The following is an 18,419-nucleotide window of genomic DNA, read 5'->3' as shown; positions in this document are numbered from 1 at the left end:
TACTTATGTGAGATTTGCATCTGTTTTCTCTTTATTTCCCACCAAAGTGCCTATTAGTTTGATTTGTGGTAATTCCAGGGGGAGTCTTTGTAGATGAAAAAGCATCATATATGTTATATTCTAAAATGCTTAAGATTAATATTTATAACTGTTGAGTCACAAGACATTTTTCTACCCATTATGACTAATACAACTTTTTTACTCTGATAATGTTTACTGAACAATTAAGTCAAACTAAATTTCTTACTTAAGTGAAAAGCAATATTTCCCAAAACTTCGGTGGAGCACTGGGCTATAGGATGTTGATACCCAACATTAGAACCAAAAAGGGGATATCCTGCAGGTCCTCCTAGGACTTTTACTTCCCTCGATGTCACTTGTGAATTTTGGAAGAGAATGTGATAGGCTCCGTTTCCCACATGAAATTAATAATGCCACCTTTAAAGAGGATTATCTCCTTGAACAGCATGAGCTGCTCCCACCTCACACTATTCTTTTTGTAGCCTGGAATATGTATATACATTAAAATTCATATAAGAAGATTCCACACTGTATACTGTGACACATCTCTTTAAAAATTCCACTTTTTAAAAATTTCCAGTTAAAATTAAGGCCTTTCAAATTGGCAATTACAGAATAGTCATGGGGATGTAAATTTCAGCATAGGGAATAGAGGCGATAATATTGTAGTAAGTATACTAGTATATGGGGACAGGTGGATAGTGGAAATATCAGGGGGAACATTTTGTAAAGTATATGATTGACCACTATGCCGTATGCCTGAAACTAATACAGAATAATACTGAATGTAAATTGTAATTGAAAAATAAAAATTTAAAAATAAAATAAAAATAGGGCTTTTTCTCAAAATGGTGAGTCTTAATATTTTGAATAGAGTAATATAACTTTGAGGAAAAGTACTTGGGGGGGTTAGATGTTATTCTTCTATTGTGTCATACAAAGAGTGCTTGCAAACGGTGTCACGAGCTGAAGCAACATTATAGGCCACGGCTGTTAGGTAACTTAACGGTTTGAGAGCCGGTGACTTTGGCTCAGCAGTGTGTTACGATCACTTCATTCTCCAGTTATGTCCCAGTCAGACGTTTCTTTTCCTTTTGGACAGTACTTAAATGTCTTACATATTAAAAACTCTAAGTGCAATAAGAACTAGAGTTACTGAAATCATTGCCGCCAGAAGTAGTGGCAGGCACTGTGTCTTCCTTGAGGAAATGTGATGGGAAGCATGTTTAAAGGAACGATTATGAAGCACAGGAGCAGTGGTGAAGCCCCATGTTTGACCTTGAGTTTGGTATAGTCCATCTTTGGTTCATTGCTATTTTATTTTATTACAAAAATAGACCCAGCAGATAGGAAGAAGCTTGGTTATTTGGAACTCCTTTTTCTTCCAAAGGAAATAAAAAGTGAAGCCATCAAAGTCTATTGGTCTAATGGGAAGAAGATGGTTCTCAGGAGCCTATGAATACATGATAGGTTACTCGGAATTACCCAATTTATAGAGTTGTTTTGATAGACGTCTCGGGTGTCAGATCCATGCACGATAGAAATCGTGTTTTTTCATAGTGTGGCACTCAGATGTCTTATGATACTTTCTTTAATACATTTACTAACTAGGAGTTTTTACTTTATCAGAAGAGTGTTCCAAAATAAGTCACATTGGTGACTTTGGAAGAGTTTAGAATTTAGAAAAAATAACTTTGGAAGTAGATGATTAATACTTTAACAATCAGAGTATTTGGAAGTAGATAAATGTAAGGAAGAAATTCAGTTGATCTTAGTGGATTTGAATGGAGTGGTAGAACTCACCTCAAACTGCCCATAATTAAAAAGTAGTTTGAATCTGGCTGTGAAGTGTGTGTGGTTGGTGGTGGTGGTATTGTTCACCCCACTAAATTTAACTTACAGTGTTCTTTAACATTGAGTTTAGATTCACAGAGAATGTTGTGGGTCCCATATAGCCTAGAGACATACAGTCGGGTGGTATGGTAGCCAGGTAGGCATTAAAAATTTAACAGAGGTAATATACAAAGTGGATAATTGAGAGTCAACCCTGCATTTTAGTAATTGGGTTATGTGCACATTTATAGTTAGTCCCTATAAAGAGTGTTATTAAGTTTTTAAAATGAAAGAAAATAATATGAATAACATTTTATTAGCCTTTTCTGAGTGTTTATAGTACATCCTTGTCAAGAAATTTACTGACATCTTGTTTATGAGTGGCTTAATTCTTCAAAAAATTGCTGAACATCTCATGTACTAGAGAGTGTACTTTTATGACTGAAATCAGAGGAAAATGTGTCTTTGACTCAATTGTTTTGCTGCTGAAAACTTTGTTTTCAAACCTTAAATTTTGAATTGGTGTAAGATTTTATGAAAGAAATTGAATTCGTCCAGCCGTACTTGATCATGAAGTTGGTTAGTCTGTCTTTATCATTCAAGGTGACATAGTTTACCAATGCAGTTTCTTCCCTTGAAAAAGAAAGTTCGAATTTTACAGTTTTAATGAGCATGATATTTGGAATTTTAAAGCTAGGAATGTATACCCTTTCTAGGGAAATCATTTGATTGACCAGGATGAGAAGGCTCTTTTAGAAATAAACCAAATTTCTCCATATTCCATCCTACTTATTTTCACAGACATGATTGTTCACACCTTAAATTCCAGGGAAAACTTCATTGCAAAGTCCAGCATCTCCAAAGAATGCTCAGTCAGTCTTTTTAATAATTCTCGAACTGTGAGCTAAGAAGAACCATGTTTTTCCTAGGCTGCAGTGTTTAAAACTATCAGCAGCAGCAAGGCCCACCTAAGGTCTTAAATAAGGAAACACTCCACAAAGATCTTCTCAGGCTCCACTTGCCTTCCTTTCTCTTTGCTACTGTGTGTCAAGTCCTATTGGGTATCCTTACAAATTATCACAGGAATGGTCAACACTGGCCCTGTTTTTATTCCTGTTTGATCAAAATGAGGGACATATGTAAGACGTACAGGTTATTTCTTTGCTTATTGCCACCTACTTACACTCTCTCTCTTTTTCCTTTTAGGTTATTCGATGTGTGCACGGTGTCACGAACAGACAGAGAAACTAAACTAACATTAGTGTTTGAACATGTTGATCAAGACTTGACCACTTATTTGAATAAAGTTCCAGAGCCCGGAGTGCCCACTGAAACCATAAAGGTACCAAGAATCATCTTTTTGCCTGGTCAAACAGTCACACTATTATAGTCTATTAAGCAATGGCATTCTTTCCTTTATGAAAATTGCCAGAATTGGAGCTTTTGGAACTCAGTGTATAGATAAATATATTTAATATAGCTAAGTGGGATATATTGTAGTTCATTAATGTTAGGGCTCAGTGGAAAATCCTTTAGTTCTTAATACCTTTATTGAAAAATATCTATTTGTTAATTATGTGGCCCTAACTTTGGAAAGTATAATGCAGTAAATATAGCTCAGTGTTTTTCTGATGATTCATGGACTCTGAGAGATATAGTCTGAAACATCATATGTGAGTACATTAGATATTTTACTTGTATATTGACTCCAGGATATACCATGCTATACAAATTGGAAATACTGGTCTCAGGCCCTTCTTTCTTCAATTTTTCTCATTAATAAAAACATTTATAGGAAGCTAGTGCTAAGGACCATCCCAAACTCTTGGGATTTAAAGATGACTTAGGTTTTTTAGAAGTCAGCAAGCTAAATGCAGTGTACTGACTAGAAATTCTTTCTTTCTTTAAGTCTAATGGAAAAAGTTGCTTATAAAGTTTAGTTGGTGTCTTCGTTCTACTTAACTGAACTTCCCAGTAGGTCTTTTAGATCTATGCACATCATGTGCAGATTTTCATGAAGACCCTTTGTTTTTGTGAATTAGGTGACTTAATTAAGCAGACTCCTTATCTTATTCGTTGTTTATAAATGAGTTAAATCATATTTATAGGAATAAACAGATGAAAATAGTTTACCTTTTTTTTAAAAGACAAATCATCTATATTATTTTTAAAATATATATATTTATATTGATTTCAGAGAGGAAGGGAAAGAGAGAGAGAGATAGAAACATCAACGATGAGAGAGAATTATTGATCAGCTGCCTCCTACATGGCCCCCTTTGGGAATTGAGCCCGAAACCCAGGCATGTGCCTTGACCGGGAACTGAACCTTGACTTCCTGGTTCATGCTCAACCACTGAGCCACGCCAGCCCGGCAAAAAATAGTTTATCTTTTAAACAGAGTTAAGAAATGTCTTTTAATGATAGCAAGTGGTATTCCCAGATACTGACATGTAGAACTTGATTTATTTCTTTGGTTTTAGACTAATACAGAATTTACTTTCTCCCATCTGCCTTTCATAAAAGAATATGGTGCTCAATAATTATCCCATTTCTTTCTGAGCAGTTTTAAGGACATTAGATCGCTTTAAATGTAGGTATTCCTAACTACCTGTTCTTGCTCCTCTTCTAGCTCTATACCCATCTTTCCTCTCAAATTCTGTTCCATTGACTTTAGTTTTCTTCTTTTTGAGTTTGTCTTTGTGCTCAATACCTGTTTGTTAGAAGAGAGCCCATGATAGGCTTATTTTCCCCATTTACATATATCACATAACAATGTTTCAAGTTCTTTTAAATACCTTTTGGGGTTTTTTTAAGGCAGAAAAACACCCTAAGTATTTGTGATGGTTGATAGTTGGGTGAACTCATTGGGGAAATCTTGTAATTATTGCATAATGCTCATGTCAGTCTTTGATAAAGTAATTTAAGGGTATAATCCTGAACTGATCATTGTCATTGAGAGAATCGTGAGAATAAAATAAAGCCATAGGTGTTTCTTTCCAACATTTTAAGTTGTACCTTAATTCTAAAAAAAATTAATAAACACATATAGACAGCTTATTCATACTTCGTCTTGAGGTTTTCATCACATTCTTTAATCTCTTTTCTTGATGTCCCAAGATATAGCCATTCATGTTGATGGTGACCTTCGCTTAAAAAAGCTTCATGCCTACTGTACTACAAACTCAACAAATACCAAATTTTGTCTCATAGGCTTATAATTGCCATATCTTGCTTTCCTCTTTCTAATTCAGAAGTTATTTTTTTATCTACTTAACTATGGAGGACTTCGTTGCTATCTTTGTTTAATTTTTATTTGATCATTTGAGATTTGATCAAATGATCAAATGGACTTTCATGTTTAATTAAACTTATAGGCAGGAACACTTTTAGGGTTCATGATAAATTTTCAGTGTCTTTGCTTATATAGCACCTTCCATTTATGGGGACTTCATGAGAAAAAAAAGGGGGGGGGCTTTCAGATTGTTGTTTTTTCTCTTTCATGCCTTCATCTGCCGCCCTATGAGAAAGGATCAGAAAGAACTGTAGACAAATTCCTTCCCCTTGTTCCTTAGTCATTTGTTAACTGCCTCCCAGAAAAAGAACCACTATATGACAGGATGTATATGGAGAGAGGCTCTTGTGTAAAATCATAATGCTTTCAAAAAGTAATGCCCTCTTTTTCTGAACTGTCATTTGGTACTTAGGCCTCCCTTTAATAGTACATTATCTTTCCTCGTATAAGACCTGGCTTATCGACTATCTAATCAAGTCTTTGAGAGCCTAATATTCTTTGGACGTTCTGTGAATGTAACATGCTTGATGAAGTTGGCAATATAATTTCACGAATAGGAATTCGAAGACCCTAAAGGGCACAAAAGATCAGCCACCTCTCCAGAATAGGACAGGGCTCTTTTAGTGCAAGACCATATGGCCTCTTTGGATGACTCAGTCCTGGAATAGAAATTATATTTTATTTATGCATCTTTGACAAATGAATTCTCTAGGGCTTGAGAAAGCCGAAAAGGTTTGTGTGTCTGCATGGGTCATTTTCTCTGTGAATTACATTTCATTTTATCTTCAGTTGAATGTTTCTTAGAGATTTCTGTTGGTTGTAATAGTTTCAGTCAGAGATTACATGTACTATTAGGTTTGTTTAACAAAACCCAGACTTCAGAGGCTGACACACACTCCTAATAGCACCTGTTTTCTGCCTCTGGGCAATATCTGTTTTAATGAATAATATCTGCCTGCAGTAAACAGTGGCTCTGGTGTCAATATGGTATGCCCGGAGCTGGTTCATCTTTTTAGAGCTGACATAATGGGAAGTGACTGACCGGTCCCCTGTACTGCAGATGAGGAAAGTCTCCCAGAGCTTCCCTCCTCTCACCCCAAAGGAATCGAGCCATGGCCCCTCTCTGCTCCTGGTGGTCTCCACTTTGCCTGAATTATGAGCAGGTGATTTGTCTCATCTTTGCAGGACACAGAGCAAATTAACATGAAAATATCGCTTCTCAGAAAACAAGGCAGGCTTGAATGCCCTGTCGCTGCTGGTCATTAGCCATCTGCCACCAGCACTCATACTCTGTTTATCACATTTGAAATTCAGAGCAGATGTTGCATAATAAGGTGATCTTAAAAACAAGGCAAGAGATTCAAAGAACAGATACTTCACAATAACGATAAGGATCCTGGAGGGAAATTCTTTTCAATCTAATGTCATGACTGGAGTAATCGAAGAGACCATGTTTTTTAAACCCACGCGCACACATCTCTCCTTATATTTAATGCACATCTCTCCTTACATTTAATGCAAATTGCTTTTCGTAGTAACATGGAATAAATTGAAAAGAAAGTACATATGTGAAAGATGCCTGAGAAGACTGTTTAATGAGTTTCATTTCAATAAGCCAAGTGGGATGTTGTAATAGTAGTTCTGGTGCAAAAGACCTCAGAGGTCAGCCTTTACTCTAAGATGGGCCTCAACTTAGAGCAGTTTGACTTCCTATAGTTCACTCCTATAGCACAGTTGGATCTCTTAAGACTCATAGCTGGCCAGCATGGTTTCCCTGAAAGTCTGTTTTTTTATTGGTCCTCAAGATCCTATGTACCCCATACCTTCTCTCTCTCTCTCTCTCTCTCTCTCTCTCTCTCTCTCTCTCTCTCTCTCACACACACACACACACATACACACACACACACACACACACACACACACACCATGCTTTCCTAGCCTCTGTGTAGCTGGGCCGCAGTTTCCTCTTCACTTTTTACAACCTGAGTCCTAAGAGGCTTTCATGTAATTGCACTCCCCTTCCACATCAGGGTAGCATTTTAAAAGATTGATTATTGTAATATTCTACCCAACCAAGTTTTGCACATTCTCTACCCTTATTATGCCCTATAAAAACACATTACTCATAGTGTGTTACCTATTGTGCTTAGAGGCATTCTGGTTTTTTAAAAAACGGGTATCTGAACTGTTATCAGGAATGTAACCTATATTATAGTTTTTCTTTGAAGAAAGTTAGCTTCAAATATAGTCTTTTGACTCAAAGGAAACATTTTCTCCACACAAACCAGACCCTCATGCACACCCTTACTTCTGTATGACCTCCCCCAACCCCCACACACAGAATTTGGGGGGATTTTTTAAAAGAGGAACCTCAGATATATTGCTAAGCAAAAGTTAAGCAGCCAGTCTGAGAGGGTTAAATCAAAGTCGCACCAGCAATTGGCCATTGACTCCAGTAGGAGAGATAGATGACCAGAAGTGAGTCAATACTGAGTTTACCCCAGATTTAGGGGGAAATGTAGGACGAGTGAGCTACAACTGTGGTACCTTTCAATAATTCAAGAAGCTTCTTCAGAGAATAATATTTTTAGATCATCTGACTTTGAGGTTTCTTCCAGAAATAAATCTTGAAGCAGTTTCCTGGGCCCTTGTAGTAGCCAAATTCATATCTGGAGAAAGAGGACAGAATTATGCAAATATACTTATCTAAAATATGTAATAAAAAAAGTATAACAGTTATTTAGTGGTTTGGATTTTTTTTTCTAAAAGGAAATATGGGTTAAAAAGTAAAAGCTAGTGTCATTCTAAAGGTACTGCTAGACTGACTGACTAAAATAAATAATGACTAACTAAAACAAGCAAATGAAACTTTGATCAAGTTCAGTTGGAATCTCTTTAGAAAATACTCTCTCACCTTAGGCATTGGATCTGTTTGTAGAGTCCATTAAAAAGTTACCAGCAGTATATACCCAGTCTATATCACCATAGCGACAGATAGCAGAGTGATGCTCAGTATAGAAGAGGGATAATTCTCATCCAAGTTTAGCATGTGCCTAACCTTCCTGGTTGCAGTCTTCTTTCTGGGCTCTTTCCTCTAAATCAGCGGTTCTCAACCCGTGGGTCGCGACCCTTTGGGGGTCGAACGACCCTTTCACAGGGGTCACCTAAGACCATCGGAAAACACATATATAATTACATATTGTTTTTGTAATTACTCACTATGCTTTAATTATGTTCTTCAATTTGTAACAATGAAATTGGAGGTCACCACAACATGAGGAACTGTATTAAAGGGTGGCGGCATTAGGAAGGTTGAGAACCACTGCTCTAAATGTTGGAACATTCAAGGCTTCACCCTTTGCCCTCTTCTCTTCCCTGCCTACACTTTCTGGCAGGTGATGTCATTTAACCCCAAATTTTCATAGATCATTTATTCTCCAGCCTGACCTCTCCCCCACGCTCTAAATGCATTATAGTCATCCAGGCATTTGATATCTTTTCATCAAAACATTGTCCAAGAATTATCTCCCAAACTCAAGCCTTTCCCATCTGCCCAGTTATTTGAGCCTCAAACCTAGGCATCAATTTTGGTTTTTTGTTTTCCTTAACTATCTTTATCCAATCCATTAAAGACCACTTTTGGTTTTATCCTCCAAAGATATCCCCAATTTCACTACTTCTCAGTGTCTTCATCGCTAAAGCTGTAGTCCAACTCGTCAAACCAGCTTCCTAACTCAACATGCTGCTTCCACTTCTGCCTCTTTATAGATCACCCTCTGTATAACAGCCTTGTTAAAACATGATAAAAGTTTTACTTCCCTACTGAAAACTTGCCTCCAGGGTTGCCTATGACCTATAGAATAAAATCAAAAGTCCTACATGATCTGCAGCTCTTTCTTCCTACACCCTCCAAACTCTCATCTGCCTCCATCCTTCTCCTGGTTCACTGTTCTCTGCCACACCTGCCTTCTTCCTCTGCTTCCAATATCCTTCCAGCTCAGTGTGTACTTCCTGTTCATCCTGTTTGGAAAGTTCCACATTTCTATTTCCTAAGCCCCACAAGTAGGATTTCTACATCTTATCATTCTAGTCCCAACTCATATTTTCGTGATTCCTTCTCTTAGCACCTCAGCGAAAGCTTCGCATTTAGTGATGATTTACCACCTTACACCACCTTGTCCTGTTGTCTTGTTCATAAGGCTGAGCTGACATTATCTCATTAATTTTATGTGTTGTTTATTTTTCCCAACTGGAAGGTCAGAGTTTTAAAGTCAGACCTCTAGTTTATTATAGTATCCCCAGGTAGTAGCTTATATAAGGGACCCTATAAACAAGTGTTGGTAACCAGCCTACATCTTAACTTCAACTCTCTGAAATGTAGGTATCAATATTCCCATTATATAAGTGAGTAAACTGCTATTTCAAGGATAGATTTTATGTACACACACACACACACACACACACACACACACACACATGAAAAGTAAGTGGAGGGCATGTCATATCTCAGAACATCCACTTGGCTCTTTTACTTTAGTTTTTATGCTGGGCAGGGACTCTGTGGGATTATCCATATTGTAATTAAGGGTTTGCTTTGGTGGTTTGGTTTAGATGTTGTCTAAAACCAGCAACGGATCTTCACTGAACAAAAAACATTTTCTCCTGTAATACAGCACTGACTTAACAAAATTCCAGAAAGTGTTCTCTTTCATTGTTGGACTGTGTTAAATATGTTATATATTAAAGATGGGAAACCAAGAATTTGATTGATGCTCTTAATCATAGATCCCATCTCATCTCATAGGGGTATATATCTAAAAGATAATTTGGGCTCTGACCGGTTTGGCTCAGTGGAGAGAGCGTCGGCCTGCGGACTGAAGGGTCCCAGGTTCGATTCCGGTCAAGGGCATGTACCTTGGTTGTGGGCACATCCCCAGCAGGGCGTGTGCAGGAGGCGGCTGATCGATGTTTCTCTCTCATCGGTGTTTCTAACTCTCTATCCCTCTCCCTGCCTCTCTGTAAAAAATCAATAAAATATATTTTTAAAAAATTAAAAGATAATTTGGTTAGTTACACATTTTTAAAAATTTAAACAAGATTCCAATAATTCACCTTTGTGTGCAGAGTTCTTCCCAGTCCCCATATCAGAAAAGCAGCTTCAAATAGTTACTTTTTAAAATCTAATTGAAAATACTCTCCTTATATCTATGCATGTGGGTTTTTATTATTCTTATCTGGAACTCATATATATTTTGAAGTTTGGAAGTTAAGAAAGCACCATTCTGCTCTGGCCATTGTGGCTCAGTTGGTTGAGCGTCCTCCCGTACACCGAAAGGTTGCAGGTTCGGTTCCCAGTCAGGGCACATACCTAGGTTGCTGGTTCGTTCCCTGGTCAGGGTGCATACAAGAGGCAAACTATCGATGTTTCTCTTTCTCTCTTACTCTTTGTCAAATTAATAAACATATCCTCAGGTGATGATTAAAGAAAAGAAAACAAAACACCATTCTATTAGAGGAATTGCTAACAATTTGCAATCACTAAATTTTAATTAGTTAAAGGCCTGTAGAGAAGGTATCCATCAGTTATCTAATAGCATCTTATTCATTATTCCTAAGAAAATTGGAAGAATTAATTGGTCCTTTTATTGCAGTTAAGAAAATAGTGATTTCTTTCTAGTAAATATTTGTTGAATGAACAAGTGCTTTCACAAACATTTCGTAACCCCATAATGGCAGTCATGAGAATAAAATATCACCAGCATGTGAAATATTGTTGAGATTACTATCATTCTGCTCTTCCACTTCCTTGTCATCACTCTCAAAGAGCAAAATTCTCCTAAAAGATTGACTACAGTGGAAAATCAAACAAGGAGTGTTTGACCTGATTTTGGACTCATGTATCATAGCCTTGTTGCCTGTGACACTTGAAGTCTTAGGAAGTAAAAGAGAATTCCTTGAATATTAGAAATAATCAAGAATAAATCTAACCTCTAAAAACTCTGGCTTCTACCATACATTGGTAAGCTTAATTTAGATGTCTGGAAAATAGACTAAACCCAACAAATTTTGAAAAAATGAGCTACCACCTAATAAAAGGTTAATGAAGTTAGTTAGGTAAACATGATGCTCTGTTTCTCCCAGTGTGGTCAGTGAATCACCTACATAACCACAGCCTGGGGTGCTCATTTTACATAGCCCTGCCCTAAGCCATTCATCAGTCCCAAACATAAACTCAGGAGGGAGTTTCTAAGAAGTTCATATGACATGACTGGGAAATGGAAAATATCTCCCTTACATTCTAAGATGACTCTAACCTGTGGAATATTTGCTTGCCTGTGCATCGGTAACCTTAGCCATTCAGAAGTTCTAACCTAAGTCCAGGTGAAGTCAGGTGTGGCATTTTAACTAAAGTTGCCCACACTATGACACTAGTTTAAAAGTTTTAACTTTTAAGTTGTTGTTTTTTTATTGGAAAATGTTAACTCATTAATGAAGAGAAGACACTTAGGAATATGAGAATTCTAACTAGAAATTCTTAGGCCATACAGAAATCTATTCTTTAAAAAAAAAGTGTTCATAATTTAACCTTTAAAAGATGTTTTTTGTTTCATTTTACTTATGTTTTCATAGTTCTTTGTGATCTTAAATTAGTAAGCCATTACCAGACTTGCAAGTGTAACTAGTCAGAATTCCTAAGCCTGTTTTATAGATGAGGATCCCAAGCCATATGAATCCTAAGTGGATGATAGGCATAGATATTTTTTCATTGACACCAGTGTGGCCAAACATAGTATTCAGGTACTCCCCTTGGGGCTTGTGTATTAGAAGCTTTGATTGCTCAGAATTCTTTCAGTTGTGGTTCTAAGCCTTTAACAAATATAAATAGTAGCTTTGTTGATTTTTGTATGTACCATTGCTTTCTGTTGTCCCTGACCATACTTGTTCATTTTTCCTTTCTTGGGCAAAACCAAAGAAATATTTATCATTCTATTCTAGTATAGTCACACCACTTTTAGATGGGACTGCTAAAATAGAACATAACAGGGAACTGGGGACCACGGGGCATAGGAAGATTTCATCATGAATTAAGTTGAGGAACTTCAACATTAAAGGTTGATTAAGTCTACATTCAGCAAGCAGATACTGATTTTATCTGGAAACAGTGATCCTCGGTTGAAGATGTTCGGATGATAGGGTTAGCATGGAATGAACACTTGATTGCTCCCTGTTGGCATTTTAATTTCACTAATGTATCATATTTTAGTGTTCACATCTGGAATTGAGAAATTCATCAACACCCATAGCTGAAGACCTGAAGTGTCCATTGAGACTAGAGCGGTTCTCAACCTATGGGTCGCAACCCCTTTGGGGGTCTAACGACCCTTTCACAGGGGGTCGCCTGAATACATCCTGCATATCAGATATTTACATTATGATTCATAACAGTAGCAAAATTACAGTTATGAAGTAGCAACGAAAATAATTTTATGGTTGGGGGTCACCACAACATGAGGAATTGTATTAAAGGGTTGAGGAATTAGGAAGGTTCAGAACCACTGGTCACTAGAAGGTTTAAAAGCTGTAGGTGAGGGCACTGCTTTCCTCTGCTATCTCCTTCTATGAAAATAGACTCCGGGTCAGAGAGATGGGATACAAAAAGAAGGAAGAAATAGGTTTGTGGTAACAAGAGAATTGATTGAATGGGTCCCAAGAAAAAAATAAGAGTTTTATGAATCTGCAATAAACCCCAAAAGTAGCTTTTGTAAATGCACACAATGTTGAGTGTAGGTATCAGAAACATTATGATGATTATTCTAATCATAGCAATCTATAATAATAAAAGCATAATATGCTAATTAGACTGGTTGTCTTTCTAGAGGATGCCATGGCAGTAGGGGCTGAGGCAGCGGGCAGGGGCTGAGCCCCTTGCAAAATTTTCGTGCATCGGGCCTCTAGTTTAATATAATCATCAAGTTCTTTAATATTTAAACCAGATATTAAATATGGGCTGATTTATGATATATCTCCAGTGCAAAACTATATGAATGCAAATAAATGACATACAAGGACAAAACTACTGGTCACGTCTTATCTTTGACATCACCTCTTCTAAATGTTGCTACTATACTTACATCCCTTGATATGCATCTCATCACTGCTGTAAGATCTTGATAAAAACACTTAGGAATGGGGAAGAAAGTAAAATATAAATTGCATTAGAATGAATTAGGAAAAGAGCTGAATTTTGGTATCCTCCCAAGCAGAGAGATTTATGAAAGCATCACTCACCAAGAAAAAGGACTTCTTTCCTTTTCTGTTTCAACTTCACCATCACTTTCACCACCACAGTTTCACAGGACTTCTTACTTTATTTATCACCAAGTTCCATAATTAACATATGGTTCATGTTATTGATTTCTCAGGTTTCAAAGTAAAATAAATTGAGCTTTCTTCCACATTTAGAATATACACTTTTTTTAAGGAGCTCTAAACAAAGACACGCATTATTTGTAAGTTAGAGAGCAGCTGCCAGAAAACAGAAAATTAGGAATGGAGTCATGGGTGAAATAATGGAGATACTGTTCAGAGGTAACCCTTTGTACAGCAGGAAATTTTCCTTAGAAAAGAGACAGCTGAGTTTGCTTGTAAATTTTGCTAGAAACAGGCCTGATTTAGTAACATTTAGTGCTGGTTAGGAGGCTGAAGACAGCACTTTTCAGCTTTGGATACCAAGCAAGTGCTCTCTTGTATGGTCTAAACACTTTACAGTTTCAGAAAGTATGTGTGTATGAGTAGGGCTGCTACTAACTTTTAACGACTAGAATAATATATAAACAAATATTAGATGTGGGATTAGACATGAGTTTTCTAAGCAAAAAAATTATAGATACTATCATAAAAGAAATAATTCATAAATTATACTATAAAATTTTAAACTTAAAATATTCAAATAGAACTAAAAGGCAAAAATTATGCCAGAAGTTTAATAGCCTTAACATATAAAAAGCTCTTACAAACTAATAAGAAAAAAAATTAATCAGTTTTAGATATGGGTAAGGAACATAAACGGACAAATTCACAAAGAAATACATGTATACCCAACAGCTGATAGACAGATGAGGCAAATGTTCAACCTCACCAATAGAGAATTGTACATTAAAAAATCAGAATGTACCATGATAGGAGAGGATAAATAAATTATAAAAATTCATTTGACAGAATGATTTTTCAAAAAACTCAGTTTTGAAGAATAATTGCCAAAAGAATGAGATCCAGACTGTATATGTACCGTGATCCCAATTTTGAAATACATTTTACATACATGCATAGAAAACTAAAAGGACATACACTAAAATACTAACTGTACTATCTCTGTTTATATTTATGGTTTAAAATGAGCGTGTACTATGACTACGTTAAGCCATATGAATTGCCAGTAATCGACTGCTTTTGCCCTACAAAAATGGCATTTTCATAAGACTAATCTAATATTTTTATAATATGACAAGGGTGTTTTAATATTTGTTTTTATGGAGAATGCATTCTATTACATGGAAGTTAAAGTTCTTACATCTTACATATCTATTTTCTGCATAGCCCAACATAAGAATGAGCAACATAATACCATTTTCTTTGCTGCTAGGCAACACATTAGAACATATTTTGTAAAGTAATGTGTATACATTTAAAATATATAGTATATTTTTATTGATGCTGATATTAATAAAATGGCAAACATTGAAAAACTAGGGAAAAAATAATGTAGTTAAGACTGACTGATACCATTGTTTTTATCTGAAATAAAGATTATCTGTAATCTTATTGGCATTTGACCATTTAGTATAACTAGGCTGTGGAGAAATTTCATTAGATTATAAATAGAAGGAATTGCTGGTGAGTAGTGAACTTTTAAATTAATGTCTGCATATGGAAAAAAGTTACGAGCCTGTTTTTACTATAGTGGCAGCCACGTGGTGTGGGTTTCTTTAATAATCTTTCGCTTTTCAATATTTTTTACTTGAAATCAGCGTTCAGTTCTCTTGTTAAGAATGAGCTCATAACAATCACATAATATAGGTAAGCAAAGGCTTTTTAGAACATACGCATTATTCTGAGTCTAAAAAGGAACCTTTCTTTTCAAACCTGTATTGGCCTACATAGGCAGATTGCCCACAAATAGATAAGATATTGTGAATGCTGAATTAGTTTAATGGAGTGTCAAATGTCTTACCAGTGTTTCCTGAAGTAATAAAATATTTGAGACTCGAAATGCTAACAGTGATCTTCCCAACATACATTCACCTTACAATCACACAAATAACCACCATCCACCCAAAGACAGCCTACATTTCTTCTAAATTAAAGGACGGAGAGGGGAGTGGGAGGGTTTGATGCCAAACAAAGGAAATTTGTATGTTTATTATTTTTCAAGCTTTTTCTCCTGTCTTCCTTTAAAGTCTGTTGTCCCTTCCCATTGAGGCCCTTTGAACGTATGGAGGGGAAAACAGTGTGGATGACAGTAAATGAAAACTGTTGCGGATACGCTGTTTACAAAAAGTTAAGTGCCCACAGTTTTGGTAGTCCCCGAGTTGGATTTAGAAAATAGGCGTCACCACACACATTCAGAGTAGCTTTTATCCCAGACCGAACCATCTGCGCACCGGGTAGAACTGCTGAGCTCCCGCCTAGCCCTGTGAGCCCTAAGCTGTCAAAGGTGGAGGCAGCACTGGGTGGGAGAGAGTCCCAGCTCACTCAGCAAGAAACCACTGAGCTTTCTTTCCTCCAGTCAGAAGAACAAAGTCCCAGCCTCTGGTGATTGATGAGCATGTTGCCGGGGGAAATGGACTGGAAAATCATCGACTTGTCTTTTACTTGCCACAGGAAAGCCATAACAGAGATCTCTATTCTTCTTGTTCTGATAAGAGGCCTATGGAAGCATCAGGGCGGGCTGGGAAGCCTGTAAATGTGTTAAATCCAGCTGCTTGCTGGATTGCCTTTTAAAATACGACTCATCGTTCCCTAACTCTCCCGTCGAACATGTGTGCTGTTGGATAGTCTTTGACAAGCCATGCAGCTTTTGACCGTGACCATGTGGCATGCAAGCTGAGAAAGGCTATTTTAATAAGGACAGGTATCCGCTAGGTAACCTAAAAACATGCATTTCTAAAATGTATCTATGAAATGAAATTCCATGTGTAGAATTCTTGTACTCCTACTGGCATTGTTAAATCGGATATTTATAGTCTGGAAAAACTTGGGACCTCAGAAGTGTGAGCTGGAGCTAAATTCATAAATGCAAAAATTTTGACTAATGAGATACGATGTAAGAAGCCCCCCACAGCACACCTCTTGCTGGGGCAGCTGTAGGTGTCACTCTTCCAGCTCTGGATTGCACATGCACACGTCTGTGGTAATATGTGAAGCATCAATTTTGAGAGAGTCCAGTTCACACCATCTAGTTGTCACGTAAGTGGGAATATCTGTGAAGTTCAATAGGATTCCTATTTATTAATGTTTCTACATTGGTCTTGGCAAAAAGGACCTATTACTTACATAGTATGTTCTTAGCACCCTATATAGATTTGGAGTATTTAAGTTTTATTAGAATATTACTTTGTGATCCAAAAGCAGGAATCCTCAAAGATACTGTTGGCGCTGAACTTTATAAAAAGGCTCAAGTCACATTATATACTAGTATATTTGGGAAATGTGTTTAAGAAATTAGCGTTTCCACTTCCATGATTTCTTGTTTTGTGTCTTTTCCAGGCCTACATTCCAATTCTGAGTTAGGAACATTTTTAAATCTTTCCTAAAGTCAGTAGGTCTCTCACAGATTGTATTTACAGAAATAACAGCCCATCCACTAAAGTTATTTCCAGAGCCTTTATCTGGTGGAAGTGGTCATGCATACCATTTTATTCTCTCTCTGGTCTTGTGCTTCTTGCCAGAGCAAATTGGAGAATTTTGTTAATTCCATTTGTTGGTGGAAAGATAGACTGTCTGTCCCTGTAACTAACTCTTTGTGGCCAAAGAATGGCCATTCTGAGGCCACCACTCTGATGTTGGCTTTGAAAGCCCTCTTGGAAGCAGAAACACAAGTCCTTTTTCTCCCCGGGGTCAACCTGGTAATGCTGTAGGTTATTGCATTCTCTCCCTCTATTATTCCCCCAAAAAACGAAAGACTTTCTAACTTAGACCAAAACTTTCACATGGTTCATTAGCTGAATTCCCTGGTAGCTGTATTTCTTGTTTTCTTAGAAACCAGGTACATTCTCACATCAACGAGTACTAGTACTTTAAAACTTTGGAGGGAAGAAAAAGTGAATTGAATAGATTCTTGGTTTTATGAGACTATCCACTACTTCAGAGCCACCAAAGTTTTACTCCATGCCATGAACAGACAAAATTGAGGAGCCTCTTTGTTGTGTCTTTGTAAAAGGGCCTTAGAGCTTCGCAGATTTTTTATAAAATGCTCAACAGTGTGATTTTCCATCACAACTTTCCTTTTTTTTTCTCCTTAAATATGACTTTTGAGTGGTTCATAAGATGGTGCACAAGATTGTGGTTCGGTGATCCTCTGCTGTGCCTTTTTTTTTTTTTAAATTAAGTGTCTTCATCATTTGTTAGTCGGAGCTGAAATCAGCAAGGCCTAATCCATTACAGAGCCACCATGTTTACCCACCACTGGCAGAGTTTGATTTCTGATTCTATTAAGAGGAGAAAGTGGATCTTGCCCAAATTGGGACAGATTCCCCAATCTTGCAAAACGTTGCAGGCAATTAATGGGCTTGAACTCAAGATTCATTTGTGTGTGTGCTTGTATGTAGGAGAAAGAGTGAAAGAGATAGCCCGCGCATAGAATTTTTAAACTGGGCACCACTGTGGTAGTTAGCTAGAGGCAAGAGATCCCCTGTTGGCTCCTAGGCCTTCCTGGAAGCTGCCTGCTAGGAAACTCTTCTTGGAGATGAATCTCAAGTGGCTTCCTTCTGCCTGAGGGATGGTGCTATCTATCCTAACTCACACCTTAGAAGGCCTTGGAAGAATACTCCTTCTATCTGAAGCACTTTGGAGATTGGAGTCCTGCAGTTTGCCACTCAGGAAAATAAACCAGCATATTAACTCCCAGCAAATGCTACCTCCTTGGTTTGACGCGGTTTGTAAAGCCTTTTCTTCCTGGTTTGTGCGCCCCGCATTGTCTGGGATCCTCTCATCACTGACCAGCTGGCTTGTTGGTGAATAGAGCCGTGGGCCCCTCGCCATGTTTCATGTG

General features: G+C 37.2%; 1 protein-coding gene across 1 annotated transcript in view; it reads left to right on the top strand.

Annotated features, from left to right (window-relative positions):
• Nucleotides 1-18,419, top strand: part of CDK6 (cyclin dependent kinase 6) — a 202,566-nt gene that overhangs the window by 55,660 nt on the left and 128,487 nt on the right. The window contains exon 2 of the mRNA XM_081102351.1: nt 3,061-3,196. Within this exon, the coding sequence (XP_080958477.1) occupies nt 3,061-3,196 (136 nt within the window). The remainder of the gene's footprint in view (nt 1-3,060; nt 3,197-18,419) is intronic.

This window comes from Myotis nattereri, assembly GCF_964212035.1.
Source record: "Myotis nattereri genome assembly, chromosome: 11".
Classification (NCBI taxonomy): domain Eukaryota; kingdom Metazoa; phylum Chordata; class Mammalia; order Chiroptera; family Vespertilionidae; genus Myotis; species Myotis nattereri.
This window is presented reverse-complemented; position numbering and strand designations above follow the sequence as displayed.